The sequence below is a fragment of the Leiobunum rupestre genome, chromosome 4 (genome assembly GCF_980474605.1).
Source record: "Leiobunum rupestre chromosome 4, qqLeiRupe1.1.hap1, whole genome shotgun sequence".
Classification (NCBI taxonomy): Eukaryota; Metazoa; Arthropoda; class Arachnida; order Opiliones; family Sclerosomatidae; genus Leiobunum; species Leiobunum rupestre.
This window is the reverse complement of record NC_143387.1, coordinates 53338675-53362155: the sequence shown is the minus strand read 5'-3', so window position 1 is coordinate 53362155 and position 23481 is coordinate 53338675. Positions and strand designations below refer to the sequence as shown.

Genomic DNA, 23481 nt, shown 5'->3' with positions numbered 1-23481 from the left:
CACCTCGAGAAACGGGTGTGTCTTAAACTACTACAAATTCATTGGGCAGAAACAAAAAATGGAAGACGCGCTCTCGGAAAATAAACTTTACGAAATATTTATAGATTTGAGAAACCTCGATTCGCGCTAACACTGACAATTAGTTCTAGTTTCTTATAAATCATCGTACTTAGACGGTTCAGAAAGAGAAAAAATAAGGTACGTAAATATCTATTCGAGGCGAGGTTTAATGTCGAATCGTCGACGAGTTTCGCATACCATTGAGGGAACGAAAATCGCGGCCATAAACCAAGCCCGTTACTACAGTCTTACAATAGACAATTCCAGTGTATACATGTATATGCTTTCCTTATTCCAGACTTTTATAGTCTTGTCATTCCAAACACGTTACAAACCGGCTTTTTAGCAAACTGATAATGAGTACTTGAACTGTGTGTTTACTATTTCTTTAAATGATGTCATACTGTGAAGGAGATAAAAATTACTGATTTAGCAGACTGATTTTTCTTAAACTGAAAGTTCTTGTTTTGGCGCTTTAATGGCTGCTAATCAGCCTTTCGTTAATTTACGGTAATAGGTGGCGCTTTTAGTTAAAAAGTTGCTCGAACGCTGAACTCTTTTCGAGGTGATAAATCATGACAGACATTTCTTCTCTCCCTATGCTATGCTTTCCTGGCTCTGCTCTGCGCTTAAGCTGCCCACTGCGAAACTCAAGCGGAATTAATTGGATTTTCGGGGGCTTGCTCCTTAATCGTATTACTAGCCCGAACAGGCCTGCACCAAAACCTTGTTCTCTTTTATTATCAAATTCTAACGTGACGGACGGACATTAGCTTCAAAAAGGAGTAATAAAACTCAACAATTTCCTACAAAGTTTGCTACTTTGATAACTTTGAGCTTTCATTAATTACTTTATTTTGATTCGTAATTAAAATGGGAATGCTTTCCAGTTTATTAAATTCCGGGAATATATTCATATAAATATTCATGGATAATCCAAAGCATAAATGAGTAAATTACTCAAATACCAAAGATTTTAGAAAATAGTTCGTTTTACGCACGCAACTATATATTTGCGCCGCAACGTAGAAATGAGTGATGCGGTCAACGTCGTCTGCTATTTCAAAATATATAAAAATAGCTAACTATTTCATCTTTTTTGATGAAAATATTAACATTACGCAATAAAATTGCATAGTTTTGGTTCTAAGCAAAAATATTTTGTAAAAAATCTGTTTTGCATTACAACTAAATAGACTAAGTTACTTTTGGTTACACTGTGGCTCTTTACTTCTTAAGGGGTAAATTCTATAAATATAATAAATAATACCACATTCTACATTTCATTGTTATTTTATGTATATTAATTTATTACTTGAAAGCTAAGCTCCTGAGATTTAATACGATCACTACTTCATTTTAGAACAAAACATTTGTCACGCAACGACTCATGACACTCATCATAAATGTGCAACTTGACGGGGAAGGGAATTTCCAGGAGTTCTATCGATTTTTCATAACATTCAAAATGGCGATCGCCGGTTCTTGAACGCTTTTTCTTACCTTACGTCACTTGGTATAAAAACTGTGATTAGCTTGATATTTCTTATAATATTTGTTTAGGTAATAATTTCTATATGTTATTGTCTTTAATAATAATTTTATTTGGTTGCTTAATGGAAAGATAATGTACAAATAATGGAAGTCTGCAAATTATTTAGAGGCCAAGGTTTAACTTATCCTTCTTTGGAACTCTTTCAGTCTTTAGTTATCGCGAATCTCTTGTCATTCCACGGAACATGAACACCGAATTTCAAGGTCAACTTAGAGGGCTATTCAGATATTATTAAAAATAAAATGAGCTCGTTGGCTGTAATTAATAAGTCAGTGGGCTTGAATCCCTTGATGCTTCGTTGTGGACCTCATTGTCACGCTTCAAAAATTAGTGGAGAAATTCTACAAGATGAATTCCACGAGATGTTTCGAGCTAGTGTTCAAAGTGACAATAATAAGTAAGCCATAATCTTATTACAGAAATTTAAACTAGGCTTAATAATGTTAAATTGCAGAAAAAAAATTGACAAAAAGAAAACCAAAAAGAAAAAGAATAATAAATTAAAAGATAAAGCACGAGCCAAAGTTCATGTTGGTATCATTGACTAGATAATTACCTTATTATTTTATAAGCAGTGAAGATAATTAATGGGTTTTACTTTGTAGAGTGAAAATACTGAGAATGCTCTGCAACAAATGCCATTTTTAGAAATTAGAAGCAATCCTTCTTTATTTGCTGTTTTTGCTTGTGTCCGTCAGTGTGTTCTTGATAAGCAAGTTAGGGAATCGGCGCAACTATTCATTCGTACTTCAAGTAGTCGTATTTCTGATTCTGAATCAGATGACGAAGAAGAGAAAAGTCGCGATTGTTTGGTTAAGGTTCCAAAAGTAATTTCAAATTTTTTTGGGGATTTTATAAAAGTGTTGAAGCTAACTGTTTGTAAAATTTCAGATTGTGGGTATAGGTTTGTGTAGTGTTTTTGAGCTTATTCGAGAAAGTCGTAAAAAGCACCCAGCTCTTTGCACCCGGTCTTTGCAAGCTTTATTAGATATGTTACAAGGCCAACAACCGGAAGGTCTAAAATCGGAACCTTCTGATGTGATTGGTAAGACTCCCTCCCCTCAGTTGTCATGCTTACTTTTTATTTACCTGTGTTTATTACTTAACAGACACGTTATTCGACTTACTATTGGATATTGCAAGCGGTCAACATAGCACGGCTACTTCATCTTCATCTTCCAGCACCGAATACTCCTACAGCACCAGTGCCACATCACTGACTTCTTACGCCTGTGCCTGTTTATTAAGTCTAGTCATAGCGAGAGGAGACACCGGGAAACTTCTTAGTGCCACTGCAGCCATGCTTATGAGTGCAGCTCCCTTGGTTGCCGAAGAAATTCCAGTAAGCTAGTGCAATAGGTTAAAAATATAAATATTACTATAAAATGAAATTGGTTGATGATTATTCTTTTCACTCAGACTCCAGGCATTTTAACATCCTTGCAACGAAGTGTGCACGCTGTCTTATTAGGCAAAACTGTTCGTCCTGATTGGCTGTCTCATGGCATCCCAAAGTCTTCTATCTGTGATACCTTCAAAGTACAGATTCCTAAATGTAAGGTTTATTTTAGATAACTTTGACTTATAATTATGTTAAACTTGCTAATTAGTGGTTTTTATTTGTTTCTAGGCAAAGCTAACGCTTGCATTAGCTCATCAATTGTCTGTGATGGGAAGTATTTATTTATTTTGTCGGGTAATACTATATATAAAATTGGTAGCGGCTACGCTGGTACTGTTAAGGTAATAACAAAACAAATTGAAATGTAAGGGTGTAAAACTCTACCATTGTTTTATTATTCTTAGGGTCAAATTGTGATGTGTAGGGGTGGATTAAAGAGTGAAGATAAAGGGTGGCTGGGCTATGCTAAAGTAAGTTACTCTTAATTGCTCTTAAATTTTATTCAATCGTAAATAATTTTTTTCTCTTACAGGGATATCTTTATTTTCAACCTCATTGTCTTATTAGTACGGAATTAATTAAAATTGATCCTGAAACTCTAAAAGAAATCGAACCTGTTCAGCTGGATGGTTAGATTTTGAATTTTTAACTTTGGTCTTCGTACCATATTTCATATCCCTTAATTGGATTTTTAGCTCCCGATTGCGGTTCCAGCGCTTGTTTCAGCGATGGGGAATATTTGGGATTGATCACGGCTGGGAAAGATGTAAATGTTTAAGAACTTAAATTCATGGTTGTTTTTACACATTTTTATTGTTATTTTAGGATAGCTTTGTAATTAGGACTTTTAAATCTGTCATTTCTCCGATGCCATGCATTCATGAATTAACCCTCAAATTGGCCAGGAAGTGTATGGATGTGTTTGGTTCGGGTGTGTTTGATGAAGAATTAACTTTTCATTCTGTCAGTAAGTAATAGTCCTCATTATTTCTGCATGACTTGTCGGTTTTTTAATGTAAGTCATTATCCTTGTCTTAGCATTGCCTTTGAATGAAGATGAACCAATGAGTATTGGCTGTGGAAAAGATTTTGCGATTCTTAGGACTATGACTGGGAAGGTATTATTTTTTTAAAGAAATACTTGATTGATTAGGTATGGAAACTAAAAAACAGGACAGCACTAGTAGTTGCTGCTTTTGTTTCACAAACTTTGTTTGCGTTTCCTAGATTAAGGTATTTGGTGAGGTTTCTGTGTGTTAGATTTCTCAATATCTAATTACTTCGTTCCCCTCAGCACAATCATTTCTATGATTTTGTTAATACATGTATTTCTATATATCTGGATTGGCTTACAGTATAGATTCTTTATTCAGGTTATGTTTGCGGGCAAAAGCCAGAGTTTGGGTATAAAGCAAAGCGGAAGATCTGGAAATAAATGGACTGAGTTACCCATAACAAAGTCACCCAAAATCGTCCATTTTTCTGTTGGGCACGAGGGTCAACACGCTTTTCTTGTTTCAGAAGATGGAAGTGCTTTTTTTGCTGGGCTCGCTAGGCGCGGTGAAGATGGTGATCAAAGTAATTGAAAAATTAAAGAATTATTAGGATTTTTTACATTTTGTTATATTTTATATTAGCTAAGGGAAGAAGACAACCAAAACCTGTCAAGCCAAAGAAAATGATTAAAATGGAAGGTCACCGAATTACTTACAGCGCTTGCAACAATGGCACATCAGCATTGGTTACTCTAGAAGGTGGTCTATATCTCTTTGGTAAAGATACCGCTCACACAGACCATAATTCTGGCCTGGTAAATGATCTGAAAGACGTTATGGTGACTCAAGTTGCTTTGGGAAAAGCCCACGTAGTGGTTTTGTCGAATAAAGGCTTAGTGTACACATTTGGTATCAATCATAAAGGGCAGTGTGGAAGAGAATATAGCCATTCTACAACCATGAAGGAAGTCACTTTGCCAATTGCAATGGCAACAGCTCCTGAAGAGGAAGGCGAAGATGAGGAGCTAGAAGTTGAGGAACCAGATGTAATCTGTGCACCAGGAAAGCATAATTGGAAACATGATCAGTGTATGGTGTGTACCTTGTGTGGTGAATGTACGGGCTATGGAGCTGGTTGTATCGCTAGTGGACGTCCTGATAGGAACCCTGGATTGTAAGGCCGTTTTTTACATAGTGTAGCTGTTGAATCTTAAATATGAGTGGTAATTTTTTCAGACCCTGTGGCTGTGGAGCTGGTGATTCTGGCTGCTCTGAATGTGGCTGTTGTAGAATGTGTTCTCGCGAGAATGATCAAGAAGTTGAATTAGCGGCTGCAGATTGGAGTCAACTCGCAGCTGGAGGGGGGGCTTTGGATAATAAACAATCTGATGTTATTGTATTTGATATTCATTATGGAGGTAAATATTATTGTAAAAATGATTTCCATAAGGGATTAAGGGTATACTAATGGCGGTGTCAAGCAGGGAGAGGAGTAGCGCGCTTGGAGGACCGAATTCGAAGACGGATGGAAGAGTACAGAATGATACGTCAGAGGAGGAAACAGATGCTGCAATCATTGAAAGTTACTTTGAAAGGGCAAAGTCCATCTCGAAACATTCCGAAAGATAATCAGGATAAATCTTCCGTCGCATCCGCTGGTATGGATTTTGATCAGTAATGTAAAATTCTCTATGGAACCTAAATAGTCTGCAGTTTGCATTAAGTCTTTTTGCTTTAATATCTTGATTCCGCTCAGCACAATTTTTCCTACAAGATGGCATTGTTATAATGAATTGTGTTTCTTGTCATTCTAGATGATACAGCTGGAAGTGATCATGAAAAAGAAACAACAAAATTAACATCCCTGTCTCCTGGACAATTATTATTGCCACTTGAAATACCTGTGACTCAAATAGCTTGTGGAATGCACCATACAATTCTACTTATTGAAAATGGTGAGGTTTATACGTTTGGGAGTAATCAACACGGGCAACTTGGTTTGGGTGATTTTATTGTCAGGTATTTACAAAGACTATTGTTTTGTTTTTGTTCCTTGTACAAGTACTGATTTTCATATGTTATACAGAGGTTCCCCCTGTTTGGTTAAACTACCGGCAACAGTAACTCAAGTTGCAGCTGGAAGTAGTCATACAGTTTTACTAACAACTCAAGGACAAGTTTATACATTTGGAAGCTACCAGGTTAGTGTCAAGAAGTTAAAAGTTTAGTTGAAAATTTTCAAATTGTTTTTAATTAGAGAGGACAACTTGGACGCACTCCTTTACCAACTATCTCTGAAGAATCATCGCGTAAAGAACGCGGGAAAGAGAGCACATGGCATGCCATTCCTGGTTTAGTTCCTAAAATAGGGGGGAAAAATGGTCGTAGAGCCACATGGGTTGGAGCCTCTGGAGATCAAACATTCATCAAAATTGATGAATCATTGATCAATTCTCATAACCTAACTCGGGCTAACGTGATCGCCAACAGACAATGTGTTGGTATGTTATTGGTATATAATATTTCATTAAAATTGCATCATTTAATGTTTACTATGAGACGTTTTTCAATAGGAATTATTCCCAATCACATTGACCAAGTTTCACCATTTCGTTGCGTTATGATTAATAAAGTAGATGGGACCTGCAGGAGGTACATTTTTTCAGTATTTCAAACCGTTTTCCCTCACACAGTCAACTTTATGTTATATATTTCAGTTTTAACTCAGTAGACCAAGCTGAACTGAATGAATTTGCAACATGCTTAGATAGCGTATACAATATTGTATGGGGCTATAACCCCATCACTCAAGAAGTCAGTCGTTACAACATTATATCTTCGGAAGCCTTAGCCATCACTCCCTCTGATTCCATTCAAAGCTATGTGTTGCCCAATATGCTAAGCCCAGAGTTATCTGTTCCCTGTAGTTCTGGTAATAGGTTGACAAGGTCACATGCAGCTTTGCATGTTTTGGGTTGTTTGGACCTATTGACAACGGCTTCCGAACAAGGTCTACTTGTTCAAAATGAAGAGGAAGAAAAGCAAAGTGTCAACAAAGTCTACAGCAAAGAAGATTTCTCAGTTGTAAATCGATTTGAAAGTAAGGTATTTCCCCAAGTAGTCAAGAAAGTCATTTAATAATTTTTTTAAATTTTGCTTAAGGCCATGGAGGAGGTTGGGGTTATTCAGGACATTCTATTGAAGCTATAAGATTTATGGCTGATACTGATATTCTTCTGGGTGGATTTGGTCTCTTTGGTGGACGAGGAGAGTATACAGCCAAAATTAAGGTAATTAAGGGTGTTTTTGACTTTGTTTTTTTGTAGAATTAATTTAAGATATTATCCAATCCGCAGTTATTGGATATTGGTCCAGAAGGTGGTGACCAAGAAACAGATGGTGAATTACTTGCCGAGACTGAGGAGATTCCATATGAATGTGGTCCTAGACAGAAATTTCCTTTACTATTTGATGAGCCAGTGCCGTTGCAAGCTAACCGCTGGTACGTCACCTGGTCCAGAATATCAGGACCAAGTAGTGATTGTGGAAGCAGTGGGCAATCTGTTGTCACCACTGAAGATCAGTAAGAAAACAAACTTTAAGGATATTAAAAGAATTTTATTTTCAAGATTTTACTTATTTCAGAATTGTTTTCTACTTCAAGAGCTCTAATAAATCGAATAATGGGACAGACGTAAATGCTGGGCAATTACCCCAACTTCTATATCGCGTAATTACCCCTGATAACCGAACTTCAATGAAACCATCGGGACAAATAGAGCCAGTTTGTATCCTAAGTCGTGAATTTTCCAGAAAAGTCACTCCTGATTGCTTCCATTCACTACTTAAACTTTTGCGCTGGAGCTGGCAAACATTCAAAGCCAGTCTCTGTGAAATGTCTCAATTTGCAACTCCTCCAACTACACCTGCAATTTTAGACATGGAACGGTTGATGTATATTTCCATATCTTCCTTGCATCTTTTGAGGATTTATATAAATGAAATATATCCAAATGGACGTGAGTTTTTTGGTTTTGACTTAAAGAAATTTGGGTTTTTTATGATTTTTACCTTTTTGACAGCTATTTCTCGCAAAAACTACTCTGAATCTCCCAAATTAGCTGATTGCATAGGAGATGCTCGTGTCTTATTGCGGCATATCTTATCCGATCAGATTCCTTTGAATTCTGCACCGATAGGCTATCAGAATGGAAGCACTAGCCAAGGCGTAGTGACTGTGACACCTCCCATTTTGAACAGAATGTTAACTACAGTTTTGGAAGATTGTCAACAGACATTTCTGGCATGCTACCACGCTTTCTATCCAAATGCAGCTCTCAAATGGAAAGGCCTTTGTGATCTACTTTTAACTGTTGATGTTGTAAGTTACTTAAGAACACTGATCAAAACTAAAGAAATTAATGAGTATTAATTCTTAGCCTTGGGCTTGTGACGCAGCGGAAGGGGATCATTTGTTAGCTGCTGTTTTGGCCTCATTGTGTAGTCCTACTATTCGTTTGACTTCAATTCTTCCAATATCTATGGAGAGTGAAAATGGACTTCCATCAGAAACCACCTTAAATAGTCCCTTGGAGCCTAATCAAGATGGTCTCTTATCAAGAACAACTAGCGGACAAGAGATGGGCCAATCGCTCGAGAGTCATCGATATCCTATTTTGGTTGAAACCATGACACAACGAACTGATGTGTGTTCAGTTACATTCTCTTATTTTATTTCAGTACATTAATTGTTAATTTTTTTTAGAGGGAAGGATGCCATTCGGGACCTTATAATTTTAAGGCTGTACTTGACCATCTATTAGCAGCTGTAATTAGACCCGTGAGAGCTGAATTGAGACAAGAACCCACAACTCACTCTCCTAAACTAGTTGCAAGCACTTGCGCTCTTTTAGCTACTATTATAGCTGAGCTGTCATCGCAGACAATTGGCACTGTTGTAAGTAAAATTTTGATTCCCTGAATTTAATATGGTGCATAAATGTTTACTGTCCCCAGCTTGATATTCAGGGTGTTGGAGGGCAAGTTTTGCATGTTACTCCATCAAGATTTGCTCGTGTTAGCCAAAATCGAACTTGGAACACTGGAAATGGGTCACCGGATGCAATATGTTTTAGTGTTGATCGGCCGGGAATCTTAATTAAAGGAGTGACTATATTTGGTGGAGGGGGCAATGAAAGGCACTATGAGCTTGAGCTTTTGGATGATGTATGTATCTGTTAACATCTATGAGTAAGATTCTTCAGGAATAATTCTTTTAATTATATTAACCTAATCAAGCAAAGTGTGGGCAATAATGATCCATCTCACACTCAACGATGGAAAACTTTGGAAATTGTTCGTGGAAGCTTTGGACCAGATGACTGCTATGGGGAAGTGGCTGAGATTACCTTTCAACGCAATATTCCTATTAAAGAGAATGTCAAATATGCCTTAAGGCTGCGTAACCACGGTGACCGAACAAATAATGGAGATGGAGGACTTACTCAAGTTAAGGGTCCAGATGGAACAACTTTTACCTTCAGCGACTGCTCTTTAAGTTTTAATGGTACAAATCATACCCGTGGACAAATATCTCAAATACTTTATTACAGGTCTGAACTTCTTTATGAACAAATAGAATTGTTTTTACTAAATTTATATATCATAGCACTCCTCAAGATACTGAAATTCAACAGAGCTATCGCGACCTTGCTGAGCTACAAGCGAGGAGGAATGCTCTATCTATTTGCTCCACTGTGGTTCGAGCTGCGGCTGAGATACTTATGGAAGCTCAAGCTGAAGAAGGTAATGAACTCTTAAAAATTGTTTCGATGTTTACCTTATCTTTACGTGGTTTTATATTGCAGACGTTGATATTTTGGGTTGCGTTGGTTCTTCGCATTTAGTCACTATGCTTCTTCCATTGTCCTTGGCTCACATGGGTCCCCTAGCCACATCAGATCCTAAGAGTGCGGTTCAGGTCTTAAACATGGTCCGAGACCTTTTGCCCCTTGTTGCCACACTGAACAAAAGAGGTCTCAAGTCCTTCCCTACTAACAAAGTGGAAGACATTGCTTCGTCAAACACAACCTCTCAACATTATGCTGTCGTAGAAAGTGATCATCCTTACCGCCCAGCAACTGTTTCCAATTATCGAGTAGCATTCCCTAGCAATGTACGCTGGATGGCCTTGGAATTTGATTCCCAATGCGGTACTGCTCAGGCTGAAGACTCGTTACAGCTTTACATACCCGCTGTTGGGTCTCAGAAAGGTTTCACATTTCCAAAAGCCGTGAACGTTGTGAATTTGTCCTTGACTAACTCAAGCTCATCTGGATCTGGATCCGTTTTACCTATTGTACCTGAAGATGATGATGACTATACTCCATACTGGCCAGTATTAAGAAAATTCAGTGGGCCAATTGATTGGCCACATTCAGCCATAATTCTTCCTGGAAATGAAGTTGTCTTTTCTCTCGAAACTGCATCGGACTATGTCAAAGATGAAAAAGCGACATTTTATGGTTTTCGATGCCAAGTCGTGGGTTTTGAATGCCCAAATTTGGGCAACAATATGATTAAGCAAAACCAAAATGTTGCTGACATGTCTCTGCAATTTGGTTGGGAAGGGCTGGCTCATTTGGAAAGAGAATTGGCGTACTTAGGAGGCATGTGTGCTGCGTCTCTCATGAGAAAAGATCTCTTACTGCCTCCTGGTAGATTTTTTTGGTCAATTTTTAAGTTCTTTTGTTATTATAAAATCTAATGTTTTCATTACACTTTAAAGAATCTGTAAATGAAGTTGACGAAGATTTGGAAGTAATAGAAGATCTGGCTCAACAGGTGTACAATGCACATTCTCAACTACTTTGTAAAGGGTTTGCTTTGGCTCATCCACCCAGCGTCACCCAAGCTCTTGAAGGCACACTTCCCTTTAGCAGCCAATCAAATGAAAGACCGTTTTTGAAGGATTTTGTTGCTTGTACAGCGGGTACAAGCGGTGGAAGGTTAGCCAGGTGGCTCCAACCTGAACCCTATGTAGATCCTAAGCAATGCGAGTTACACTGCAGTCAGGATGAACTCAAATGTGGCTGGCCAGCAGTTATCACAGTCATTACTAAGGATCAGTATGGCAAGGTCGTTTATTCACCACTTCTGAAGGTGGAAGTAAAAGCAGTTCCTCTTACTGCCTATGATAAAGATGGAGATGCCAATAGGAAGTTGATGAAAGTCAGCAAACCAGACACTGGGTCTATGACCTGTTTTGGGGGCCATCCTCCCCCTAATTTGGAAACGCCTTATGAAATTACTGTAAAGGACAAAATGTTCTATTACGCCATAACTATGATGAAGGTATTGACTCTGTAACAAAAACTTTGAATCACTCTAATGCATTGTGTTTTGGCAGCCATATGAAAATTATTCTTTCGAAGAGCTTAGATACGTTTCACCTACCAAAAAGCGGTTAATTGAAAATATGTTAGTAAGGTCGAATAATGACGGCTCTTATGTAGCTAATTGGACCCCTGGTTCAGTTGGTTGGTACCTCTTAAGGGCCTCTATTGACGGTTTTGAAATGGGTTTGTTATCTTCTATTTAATATCACTTACCTTTTACTGGTCAAGAGACAAGAGCGTTCTCAGATCACCCTGATCTTGGCGCAGGTTTTTTTGTGTTAATTTTTAATGTAGGAATGAAGCGAAAAATATTATATCAGAGGTGGACTTAGAGCGAATCTTAAACATTGAAATGTAAAATATTCGTTTTTCATTCATTTTTATTGAAAATTTCTATAATAGGAGGCTCTCAACTCCGCTCCGTTGAAGTTAAAGAACCACCTCAAGGCTTAGTATTACCATCCAAAGCAGTTTCTCAGAAGTCTACTCATCAACCTAGTAAAGTGAGTTATATTTTGTTTACAAATAAAAGCATGCAATAAAAATAATACCTGCCAATATTTCCAGCTTCGTAAGTTTGTAGTACGCTACAGTGCCGGTCTTCGGATAAGAAGCCATCCTTCATTGCTAAGTGAACAGATTGGAATTGTTCCAGTAAATGGAACTATTTCCTTTGTGGATGAACTTCACAATGATGATGGTGTATGGGTCAGGTTGAGCTCTGAGACAGTGAAGAAGTTTTGCCATAATGGATACATTGAAGCCTGGTGCTTGCAGTACAATCAACATTTAGGAAAAACACTTTTAATCCCAGTCGAAGTTAGTTTTTGAATTTAAAAAAAATGCAAGTTCTTCTTTTCTAGTTGCTTAATTAACTAGGATTGTGATTCCCATAGGAACCAAAATCTGTTTTAGCAGAGTTTTTCCGAGATGTTGGTCATTTTATAAAGAAAAAACCATCTGGCGAAGATTCAAAAGATCATCGTCCATTTCACAAAAGAGGCCCTGGAACTTACCACGTAGTGATGTGTGGAGCTAGTGGACATAATATTCGTAGTAGACCAAGTTTAAAATCTCCGCCAGTTGGAATGTTGGTTTTGGGAAATAGTATTGGAGTCATGGAAGATGTAATTATTTTAAATACGTATATGCATATACAAGTCTCATCATTTATTTTTTAAGGCTGTAAACGCGGATGGCTCATGGGTCAGGCTGGATAAAGAAACAATGCAGCGTTACTGTTTCAATGCGGATGGAGAAGCTTGGTCTTTAGCGCAATCAAGATCAGACGTAGTATACCTGCAACATGAAGCGGAAATGATGCAAGCTGGAGATAGTGATGATGACCATAGCAGTACATCAGTTCTTCCATTTTCAATTGCGGGTAAAGGTACTCATGAAAATGGAGTGGGATTTGGTGTCCCTAGTGTCAGTTCCGCATTTTCAAGCTCTAACATAACGGTAAAGAAGGGTTATGATTTCGCTACTGTGGCTCCTTCAGTACCTGCTGTCTTTGGCCAGTCACCTGGTCAAAGTGCTCCAAGTAAGATTTTTTGGTTTACCTTTTAACAATTATACAAACATCTTACAAAGTTTCTTACAAACAAGTGTTTACATTTGGAAGTGGAACATCAGACCAAGAAGGAGGTTCATCTGGAACTACCAGTCCCTTTATTTTTGGCTCTCCAGGTTATTAAATATATATTATTATTTTTTTAACGTCAAACTTATTTCAGTAGAGCAGACTTGTTTAAGCCTATATTTCCTGTGATCAGCTTCTACACCTTCTACTTCCATGAATACCATCGCAGAATCTGAAAAAACTGAAACTGATAAATCTGAAAAAGATTCCTTGAGCAGCAGTGGAGGCCGCGTGGCTGCCCTTCAAAAATGGTTGCGTGAAGAAAGTTCCACCAAGAACATGGACTATTGTCGTAGTTCCCTGTCACGTGACATTCCAGCCGAGCTATCGGGGGTGTCAGTCAAGGAACTCGTCAAAGCTATTGGAGAGAGTCGTTTCAATGGAAATGCTGCAACGCCTCCACAGACGCCGCCATCAACGCCACATACACCTCGTAAATCCAGAAGTATTAGTCCTAAACCTACTAGTGACACTAACCGAGGTAATTATATGTACAATAATTAAAAATAAAGAATGGTACAAATTGTATTGTGGCTTTCAGTAAGGACTATATCATTGCAAGAAGGAAGCAGTCCCCGTCTGGGTAGCTCTAGTTCTAGTCCTGTTCCTGTCCCTGCCCCAACACGCCATATGAGTATTGGTCCCACTTGCGCCACTCATTATGACTCCCCATCAAATTCTTCAGTTCTGTTAAGTGGCTCACCTAAAAGTTATAGTGCTTCTCCCAGGCACAGAGTAGCTGATGGTTGGAGTCCTGCTCATTTACCTTCATCTATGTCTCCGAAAAGTGTCAGTAGTAATAATTCTGTTAGAAGAAATTCATTGCAAAGGTAATATGGCTTTTAAAGTATTTGTCAAACTCTTAAAATCACATCTACACAATTATTGTTTCAGCGATACGAGTGTAGGTTCACACTTCAGCAGTATTTTAAGGGAATTGTCACAAACTTCAGCCACAGGCTGTATAGGATGTATAACCCAAAGAAATACCATTAGTCCAATTAGCACACCTGGAACTCCAGGTACTCCTGCAACACCCGGCACTCCCAAAAAAGTAATATTCAATATTGAAATGTATTTTTTGAAAGTTTTTTCTAACATCTATTATTTTTATAGGAAGTTTCATCCGTTTGCGCAACAAAACAAGTCACTCAAACTGGCACACAGACTAGTCCAGATAATACTAAAGGTCATTTCAATATTGGAGCTGGAGGAGCGAAAGAGGAACAGCCCTTGCGTCTATCGCCTAAAATGGCCCGAAAGGATCGAACGTCCAGACATCAGTTAAGAAGCAAAAGAGACAGGTCACATTCCCCTCATCATCACCACCATCACCATCATCACCCGGTCACTGGATCGACTCACAATGTCTCTGAGAGAAATTCTACTCAACCTACTAAAGAGAAAGTTCCTAAAGAGCCTATTAAAGAAGCCATGTCACCTTCAGTTGCGGAATGTCTCCGGGCGGTTTTTGCTGCATTTTTGTGGCACGAAGGGCTTGTATATGATGCCATGGCTTGCGCTTCATTCCTAAAATTTAATCCTAATGTGCCAAAGAATCAAGTTCGAATTCCACAAAAACCAGTTGTGATGAGAGAAAAGTCAGGCAGTGCCCTTTCCATGACACGTGAACAGAGGGCTAGGCTTCGACACTCTGTAGAAGTAACTCCTGGGCTAATGAATTTGCTTCCATCTACCATTGAGCAAATTTGGTGTTCGCCTCTTAATGCAAATATAATTCAGAATAAAGCCAAGAAATCAGTATCGATACGCGAGGAACACCAAACCTCTAATGAAGGGGGTGCTGCTGCTGCCAAAAATTCATCAAGGAATGCGGTTATGATCATAGATGCAGAGGATGGGGTACAGACATGTACCAGTACTCAAACTTCATCAAATACTTTTGTGAAACAGGAGCCAAACTCTAAAACTGAAGAACCAAAACCACCTCAGATTCCTGAGAGAAATGACCAACTACCTCAGTCCTTGCAGTACATTGTTTATTTATGGGAACAGATTTCCGCAGCTTGTTTAAAAGTGATAGTTCAACAATTAATATTGCCGAGTCCTGCTAATGGTGCTAGAGTGTTCCATCGATCTGAAAAAGACAAAAGTGATAGGGACAAAGATCGTAGATTGAAGAAAAGGAAAGATTATAGACAGGTTGCAGCATCTAGGAGTCACTTGTTTGGGGAAGCTTCAGGTGTAGCTGCTTGCCCAGAAAGGGAGACTGTTTGCGAGCTTTGTGGGCACTTTTTCTCTCATCCTGTTACCTACCATATGAGACAAGCTCATCCTGGTTGCGGGGATCAGGCTGGCGGAAAAGGTTACAATAGCAGCGGAAATTATTGCGGAGGATGGGCTGGAAACTGCGGTGATGGCGGGATTGGAGGTAGCAGTTGGTATCTTGTTTGTGATGCTTGTCGGGAAAAATATATGCGCCAAAAACGACAAAATATGCTTAGAGAAAGAGCTAAAAAGTCCAGGAAAAAAGGAGTTTCTTCAGTCAGCCGTTTATTGTCACCCTTACCCCCTATGGAAGCCCATCAAGTTATGAAAAATAATGCACTATTCCTATTGGAGTTGTCAAGCGCTACACGTAGTGGATTACCATCGAATAAACCTATCAACCAGGGAGAAATTAACTCTTCCGCCGCTTTACGAAGAAGTATTTTTGGAATGCCTAGTCTATTGGAGCAGGGTGATTTCTTAGAGAATAACCCATTTCCAGTTGGTCCATTTCAGTGTTTGGATGCTTTGGGCGTGCAGCAGGAATATAATAACATCCTGGGTCAAGAGTACTTATCAGAAGATGATATAAAAGTCTTGCAGAATTTGGGTGACGCTGGTGGCATGGCTTCCAGTTTTGACTCAACTATGGGTCTTGCCTCTGGTATTTTACGGTCTATGACCTTAAATGGAGACCCTAACAATTCACCTCCACCAAATGGCAAAGTAGAACGTCGCAAACCTAGAGGAAATAGGGACAGTGCAAGCTTTTCTGGAACTCGATCATTCCATCGTTCAATATCTGTTGGTCTCACATCCAAAGAATGGAATAAACAAGATGGAGAAGGATTAATGGAAGGGAGAGTTATCATGATGAGGAAAAGGAACAGTAGTGGCAGTGAAGGTCTGTTTTCTCTTTTTATTATTAACATTTCAGTAAATAAGTTCCCAGTGACAGATGAGTTTTCCCCTCCCCCTCAGAATCTAGCAGCTCATTTTTGTGCCAACCATCTTCAGTTTTAACGAAATTAGTTAATATTGCCATGGAAAAACCAGTCTTGGATTTTCCACTGCAAAGACCCGTTATGATTTTTATGCTTCAACACCATGACCTTGATAGGTTGCAGTTGGCAATGAAACAGGCACTTCGAAAAGCTGCTTGCAGAGTTTATGGCATGCAGGTTTGTTCACCTATTTGTATTACAATTTTTATTTTGACTAAAATACTTTTTCCCCAGGCTTTAAATTGGCTAATTAGAAGCGTAACACAGCCAATATCGCTGCATGATCTTCTCTGGTGCTTCGTTGCTGCTTTAGCTCCTTCTCCTTTAGACAGGAGAGATGAAGAGTCGGAGACCAATCTTGATGATGACAATAAGGAAAAGAAGGACCAAGAAACTGTAATTTTGTCCTTAATTATGGAAAAATACCACTCAGTTAAATTTTTGATTCTTTTAGTTCTCTGAATCTCAATTGCAGGATAAAGACTTAACAGTTTGCGAGCATCCTTTATCTGAGATAACAGTTGCCGGTGAATCCGTGCATCCCTTGCCTCAAACATTCCACGCACTGCTTCAAACCATTTCTGATTTGATGATGCTCCTGCCAGTTGGCTCGGCTTTGCAACAGATGGCTATGAAATGCTGGTGTTTGAAATTTTTGCCGGAGGACCATAGTTTTCTTCATCAGAGTCATGTTTTCTCCAACATTTCAAAAATTTTATCCCGCTCGGAGGAAGAAGATGATTCTGGAAATGCTGCCTCAGAGAATGATAAGGTTGTATCATCGGTGGAAGGGCTGAAGGATCTTACATCATCAGCCGAGATTAAAGCTTCTAGTAGGCAAGCAATGGTCAGCAGCTTGACCGATAATTCGACCGAAACATTTTGGGAGAGCGGAGATGATGACAGGAACAAATCAAAAGTACTTTCTGTTATGTGCGGAGCGCAAACCAAGCCAAAAGTGGTCTACATCCATATTGATAACTGCAGAGATTTAGGGGTAAATAACAATATTATGCATTTAAAACATGTATAATAATTTTTCATTTTCCTTTTAGAACAAAGTTTCAAGTGCAATATTTAGGTCTGGATGCTCTGTTGAAGAGTTGCAGAAGCTAAAACAGGTATATTACATAATACTTTACTTTTACTTAACCTGACATGTTATCTTCTCTGTATATGCAGGTTGATGTGGAAAATCGTTTTACTGGCTGGCTTAGTTGCTTTATACCAGATAACAGACATACTACCATTAGACTAGAATTAAAAGGACCAGATAATACTCTTCGTTTGCGGCAAGTTCGAATTCTGGGGCAAGTTGGTCAAGAGTCCTTGGCAATTGGAAAGATCATGGGTGCCAATAGAATTCAACAGAAGAATTGCGAAGCTGAAACTCTGAAAGTTTTCCGACTGTTAACTTCTCAGGTTTTTGGAAAGCTAATTCTGGGTGAAAATGAAAGTAACATGTCCAGCGGAAAAGAAGATCTCGCTGATGGAATGGGCCCTGCCATTGAACCAACTTTAATGAGTGGAGAAATGGAAACCAGCAATGATTTGAAAGAGCATATGGTTGGCATACTCTTCAGCCGAAGCAAACTTACTCATTTACAGAAGCAGGTAATTCTATCTAATTATTTGAATTTTATTTAGAATTTTTATCTTACTGAGGTGTTATTTCAGGTCTGTACTCACATAGTGGCGGCTATTCGCAAAGAAGCGACACGCGTCCGGGATGAGTGGGAAACTGTGCTCTGTAGCAAAAATGGTGCGGAAGCTTCAAAATCATCAGATGCCTATTGCTTTGAAATGCTTTCTATGGTATTGGCATTGAGTGGTTCAAGTGTTGGACGAGCTTACTTGGCACAACAGGCTGGATTATTGAAAGATCTCTTCAGTTTGCTACACACTGGATCGGCGAGAGTCCAAAGACAGGTGGATTTAATTAACTTACTAGCAAATTGTGTATTTGTTATAACCACTTAACTGTTCAGGTAACTTCGCTACTTCGGCGCGTTCTTCCCGATGTAACACCACAAATGTTAGCCTCTATATTGGGGGTTCCAGCACTTCCTCCAACCGATTTCAGTATTCATACTGGAATTACTCAAGGTGCAACTGCCATTGCTCCAAATGCACCATCTACTTCTTCAGCTAATAACGCAACTGAGCAACCATTTGATCTTCATAAAATGGGAATTTTAGATGTCTTCCTTTCTTGTATCGCTAAAGCTCTTACTGTGCAGACAAAAGTTAAAGGAGGTGCTCCAAATTTGGGCAAAGGTGTTACCACTGTTACCCTCGCAACATCGATTCACCCGAGGTTTGACTTAGTAATTTAACTTTGCTAGATATTGGTATTCAAATATATTTTTTTAGAGATTATATTGGTACCCGATGGTGGTTGAGGGGTTGTATGGTGCGGAAGCTAGCTGAAGTAATCATACAGCTCCTTAAAGACATGGCTGCTGTAAGTTTTCTGACCATAATATTTTTAGTTGGTATCACTTATGTCTTAACTTCTTCCGTTTAGGGAAAACTATCAGATGTATGGGCAACGGTTACAAAAGGAGCTATTGCGGAAAATATCCTTAATTTGACTAAACTGGAAGAAAATCTTAGATCACCATCCGAATGCTTACGTACTCCTACGGTAAAATTCACTGTGTATATCATCAATGAACTTATCTTAAATTCTTGTTGGTTTATAGCTTTGGCTTGCACTTGCTTCTCTTTGTGTCTTGGACCAAGACCATGTTGAAAGACTGTCCTCTGGACAGTGGGTTGGTACTGTAGATGGTCAACAAGCACTACCTAGGGTAAACAGTACATTCACCAACACACAAACTTTTGTTACAACTGTAGTGTGTTTTTAGCCAACCTGTGACAATCATGATGATGGTGAAACTTTGGCAATCATACTTTGTAATGAATGTGGAAATTTGTGTGCTGACTGTGACAGATTTTTACATCTTCATCGCAAAACGCGGTTGCATCAAAGACAGGTTTTCAAAGAAGAAGAGGAAGCTATTAGAGTTGATCTGCACGAAGGCTGTGGTCGTACAAAACTATTTTGGGTGATGGCCTTGGCTGATTCTAAAACTCTGAAGGCAATGGTGGAATTTAGAGAGGGAACTAGAAGCAAAAGCAGCACCACATCAGGAGTTTGTCGGTTTTGTGGCGCAACAGGAAGTTCAGGGCTTTTGGCCATTGGAAATGTTTGTGGTGAACCAGAATGCCAAGTACATATTTCTCATCAATTCTAAATCATTATTATATCGCTGCTTATTTTTAATTTGATTTTCATTTAAATAGGAACACGCTCGCAATGCATGCACCAAAATGCTCAATTGCGGTCATTCTTGTGGAGGAATTTCTACAGAATCTTCTTGTTTGCCTTGCTTGCATGGCTGTGGTGGAATTATGTCTGGTCTAAAGCAGGATGCAGATGACATGTGCATGATTTGTTTTACCGAAGCTTTAGCTTGTGCTCCAGCCATTCTGGTAAGTTTTTAAAACTGCTCCGTTAACTTATGCTATCTAACACTAAGTATTATTTTTTCTCCCTTATTAAAGCTGATCTGTGGCCATGTTTTCCATCTTCACTGTTGCCGAACTGTACTTCAAAAACGTTGGTCTGGACCGAGAATTACATTTGGGTTTTCCTTATGTCCTATTTGCAAAGTACCGTTGCTTATTTTTCTCTTTTCTTTGTGCATGTATTTAATTTTTGTAAATTTTTTTCAACCAGGCTCCCATGGAACATCCAGTATTGAAAGATCTCTTGGATTCCATCAGGGTTTTGTATGATGATGTGAAACGAAAAGCTTTGATGCGGCTAGAGTATGAGGGACTATTGAAATCTGAAGCAGTCGCCACTCCCGGGGCCCGTTTTTACAAAGATCCTGCAGCTTTTGCTATGGAACGCTACGCTTATTATGTTTGTTTTAAATGCAAAAAGGTATGAATATATTTTATTATACAGTGATGGGCACATTCGAGTGGGAAATTATCGTTTTCAAAAGAGAAAAATGGGAATAAGGGTTGCGCCTATTGCGTTTCTATAGTGAGCTCAAAAACTGAGGAGCACTGATTTTATTAAGTTTTTTCCCCATAAATATATCAATTTAAAAATATTTATTTGAAAATTAGTGAGAAGTTATGTTATTTTCTTTCCCAATTCGCAGCCAAAAGAGCGGCGCCGCTTTTAATTATCAATTGGGCTTCAAAAGTGTATCACCGCTTTTGGTTCCGAATTAGCTTTTAATAATTTATAAGTGTTTAAGCTGAATTGTAGTAGATGTTCATCTAAAATGCCCATCACTGCTATTTTATAGCAAATTGTGTAGTAATATCTAATTAATTGCTTATAGGCTTATTACGGAGGAGAAGCTCGTTGTGATATTGATGCAGGTCCTGGTGAAGAATATGATCCAACTGAACTTGTATGTGGAGCCTGTTCCGATGTCTCTCGAGCTCAGATGTGTCCGAAACATGGAACCGATTTTCTTGAATATAAGTGCCGCTATTGCTGCTCTGTCGCCGTTTTCTTTTGTTTCGGAACTACTCATTTTTGCAATGCTTGTCACGAAGACTTTCAACGAGTCACTAATCTTCCGAAACAAGAATTACCTCATTGCCCAGCCGGTAATGTTCTAATTATAATATAAATCCATTGATCTATAAAATTAATATAGCTTGTGATAAGAATCCATAACCCTGTTTGGAATGATAATTTGGTATACTCTGCAAGCCTTGTCGCAGATATTTGTGGGCAGGTGTTACATGAGAATATTTCGAGAATTGGTAGATTTAAGCTATGGCTAATGTTATGTTCGTTAATAATAATTAAATGCTATTTAATACTGGAACAATGTTTACATAGAAAATGATAAGGGGAAAGTTTAGATGCTAGGGGTTTGGTTGGAGTCAGGAACAAGAATGACGGAGGCCGGCCTGGTGGGAAGCTGGGTAGCCACAACTCCTGGTTAGGTGGCGCCCTCTACAGTTAGTTAGGTTTGGAATATCTTATACAAAGTCATGTGGGTGTAACAGCTAAATAGCTTATGTACCACATTTCCCCTTCTTTTTAATCATCCAAGTACGTGAATTACAGATCAACCCCTTTTCATGATGAAATACCCACTCTTTTTAACAGTGTAAAGTCATTTAGGCCCAATCTACTAAGACCAAATACTATGGTGAATATGGGAAGCTGATCATTCCAAGTAGCATTATGGTTTCCTGCTTCTAACGTTAGTTCTAACAGGCTTTTCTCGCGCTGAGTTTTAAGATAAGTCTATAATATCAAAATTGAATGCCTCATATTTGATTTGCTTTGAAGGACCTAAAGCTAAACAATTGGAAACAGAAGAATGCCCCCTACACGTGAAACATCCCCCAACTGGCGAGGAATTTGCTCTAGGTTGTGGAGTTTGCCGCAATGCGCACACATTTTAATCATTTTTGGCTGTCTTTATAAACTTGGACCAATTAAAGAGTACTTTAATTATTAAATCCAAGCTATATAATATTGTACATAAAATTGACAATTTCTTAACTAGCTTTGTATAATATTAAACTGTATTTAGTATTACTGTCTTGTGAAAAATAAGTGAAGTAATAAAAACTGCTCCATTTACTTTTGAGATGTTTATTCGAAAAATATTTATGAAAGAAAAAGCTTCAGCAAAATGATAATATTTTTTAAAAACTACTAGAACTCATATGCTTTATTTGATTGGTCTATTTGCTCAAAAGAAAACAATTTGTTATTGGACGTCTTTCTTAGTATGATTGTCTATTAATTTATTAGCACAGGTTGTCCCTAAAAAACCATAGGGGGCTGGTAGGCAGGCGTCCAATCAGGTACAAATAAACAAATCACGTTTGATTCTGCAGAAGCTTTTTATTTCCTTCGCATATAATGTTGCACCCGCGATTTTGTCATATCACACTCACAAATTTACAATTAAAAATACTGTGAGGAAATCGATTGTGTGTTGGGTATTAGCCTAGCTGATTATTATTATTATTATTATTATTGGAAATAATTTAAAGCTAGTGGACTAACGAACGGGGGCAGGGGTGTCATCAGTGGCAGATGGTGGGGTGCATTTGGCCGACTCCTCATATGTCCGAATGCCCATTTGGCCGACAGCTCATTTGGTCGACTTTTCAGTCGGCCAAATGAGCAGACCATATGGCCGACTACCCTTTTGACCGAAATTCGGGTCGGCCAAATGAGCAACCCATTTGACCGACTGTTCATTTGGCCGACTGCTCATTGGGCCGACTGCTCATTGGGCCGACTGCTCATTGGGCCGACTGCTCATTGGACCGACTGCTCATTGGACCGACTGCTCATTTGAACAACTGCTAATTTGGCCGATAGCTCAGTCGGTCAGATGAACGGCTCGTTTGACCGACTGTTATACTATAGCCTGTCCTATACTATGTCTTTAGTGTTAGGTTGACTTATAGAACGGGCAATGTATTCTAAGTATTGGCGCCTGACGGCGCCGCGCACTCACTTCGCTCGAGAACTGGGGGCCGGACGGCGCCCCCCCCCCAGCCCCGCTCTTTATAACCAAGCTGGGTCTTCTAAAACGCGACCTAGAGGACAGTACCTAGCCAAACGCACCTAGTATCGTTCAACCGCCAAATGAGCAGTCGGCCAAATGAGCAGTCGTTCAAATGAGCAGTCTGCTAAATGAGCAGTCGGCTAAATGAGCAGTCGGCCAAATGAGCAGTCGGCCAAATGAGCAGTCCATTTGGCCAACGGAGAAGTCGGACAAATGTGCAGTCGGAGAATGGACAGTCGGCGTAACGTGTATTTTGTGGTCGGCCAAACGAAACTCTCCCGTGGCAGAATGGACGCTGAAGCCCCACCCTCGGAGTCAGGGTTATTGTCGCCTCGCGCCATTTCTAGCCGATACAGGCAACTATTGGCAAAATATAGTTGGCCAAGCCGCATAGAAACGGTACAAGGAAAAAGCATTATTTTAAAACATTTAAAAGTATTTATTCCCAAATTGTCAAGTATAGCTCTTTTGCAATCTGTTGTAGCTAGATCGCATTTCTATTTCGTAAAAGGCATTTAAAGGCGCAACTTCATTCCAAAAATATCTTTAGAAAAACAAATTTCAGTGAAATTACTGCGGGTTATCATTGGGAATTGGTAATTACATTTCCCAGGGTCCT

The 23481-nt window shown here is 38.9% G+C and overlaps 1 protein-coding gene across 5 annotated transcripts; it reads left to right on the top strand.

Moving 5' to 3' along the window:
- The first annotated feature begins 1476 nt into the window (after positions 1–1476).
- hiw (MYC binding protein highwire) lies at positions 1477–21970 on the top strand. 5 transcript variants are annotated; one of them, XM_090173244.1, is made up of 59 exons: positions 1477–1576; positions 1762–2012; positions 2070–2145; positions 2221–2442; positions 2507–2660; positions 2725–2957; positions 3035–3170; positions 3246–3358; positions 3422–3487; positions 3550–3646; positions 3713–3783; positions 3843–3984; positions 4056–4135; positions 4391–4595; positions 4655–5186; positions 5249–5430; positions 5494–5670; positions 5827–6031; positions 6099–6213; positions 6270–6513; positions 6586–6664; positions 6730–7112; positions 7175–7302; positions 7369–7595; positions 7658–8031; positions 8095–8393; positions 8452–8718; positions 8778–8969; positions 9029–9238; positions 9311–9624; positions 9681–9817; positions 9880–10728; positions 10800–11365; positions 11421–11592; positions 11812–11912; positions 11977–12228; positions 12306–12536; positions 12592–12952; positions 13018–13098; positions 13185–13532; positions 13593–13881; positions 13946–14105; positions 14168–16184; positions 16262–16461; positions 16519–16680; positions 16739–17281; positions 17340–17405; positions 17467–17898; positions 17962–18213; positions 18273–18601; positions 18658–18748; positions 18812–18931; positions 18990–19097; positions 19155–19520; positions 19594–19782; positions 19855–19962; positions 20030–20239; positions 20652–20925; positions 21623–21970. In XM_090173244.1, exons 2-59 carry the CDS (start codon positions 1858–1860, stop codon positions 21736–21738), a joined length of 14808 nt encoding a protein of 4935 aa, XP_090029370.1. In that variant the 5' UTR covers positions 1477–1576; positions 1762–1857; the 3' UTR covers positions 21739–21970. The 5 variants fall into 5 exon arrangements, with proteins under 5 accessions (XP_090029370.1, XP_090029373.1, XP_090029371.1 ...); XM_090173247.1 differs by having other exon boundaries at positions 1508–1623; positions 4391–4586; XM_090173245.1 differs by having other exon boundaries at positions 1508–1623; positions 5497–5670.
- Positions 21971–23481: the final 1511 nt, after the last annotated feature.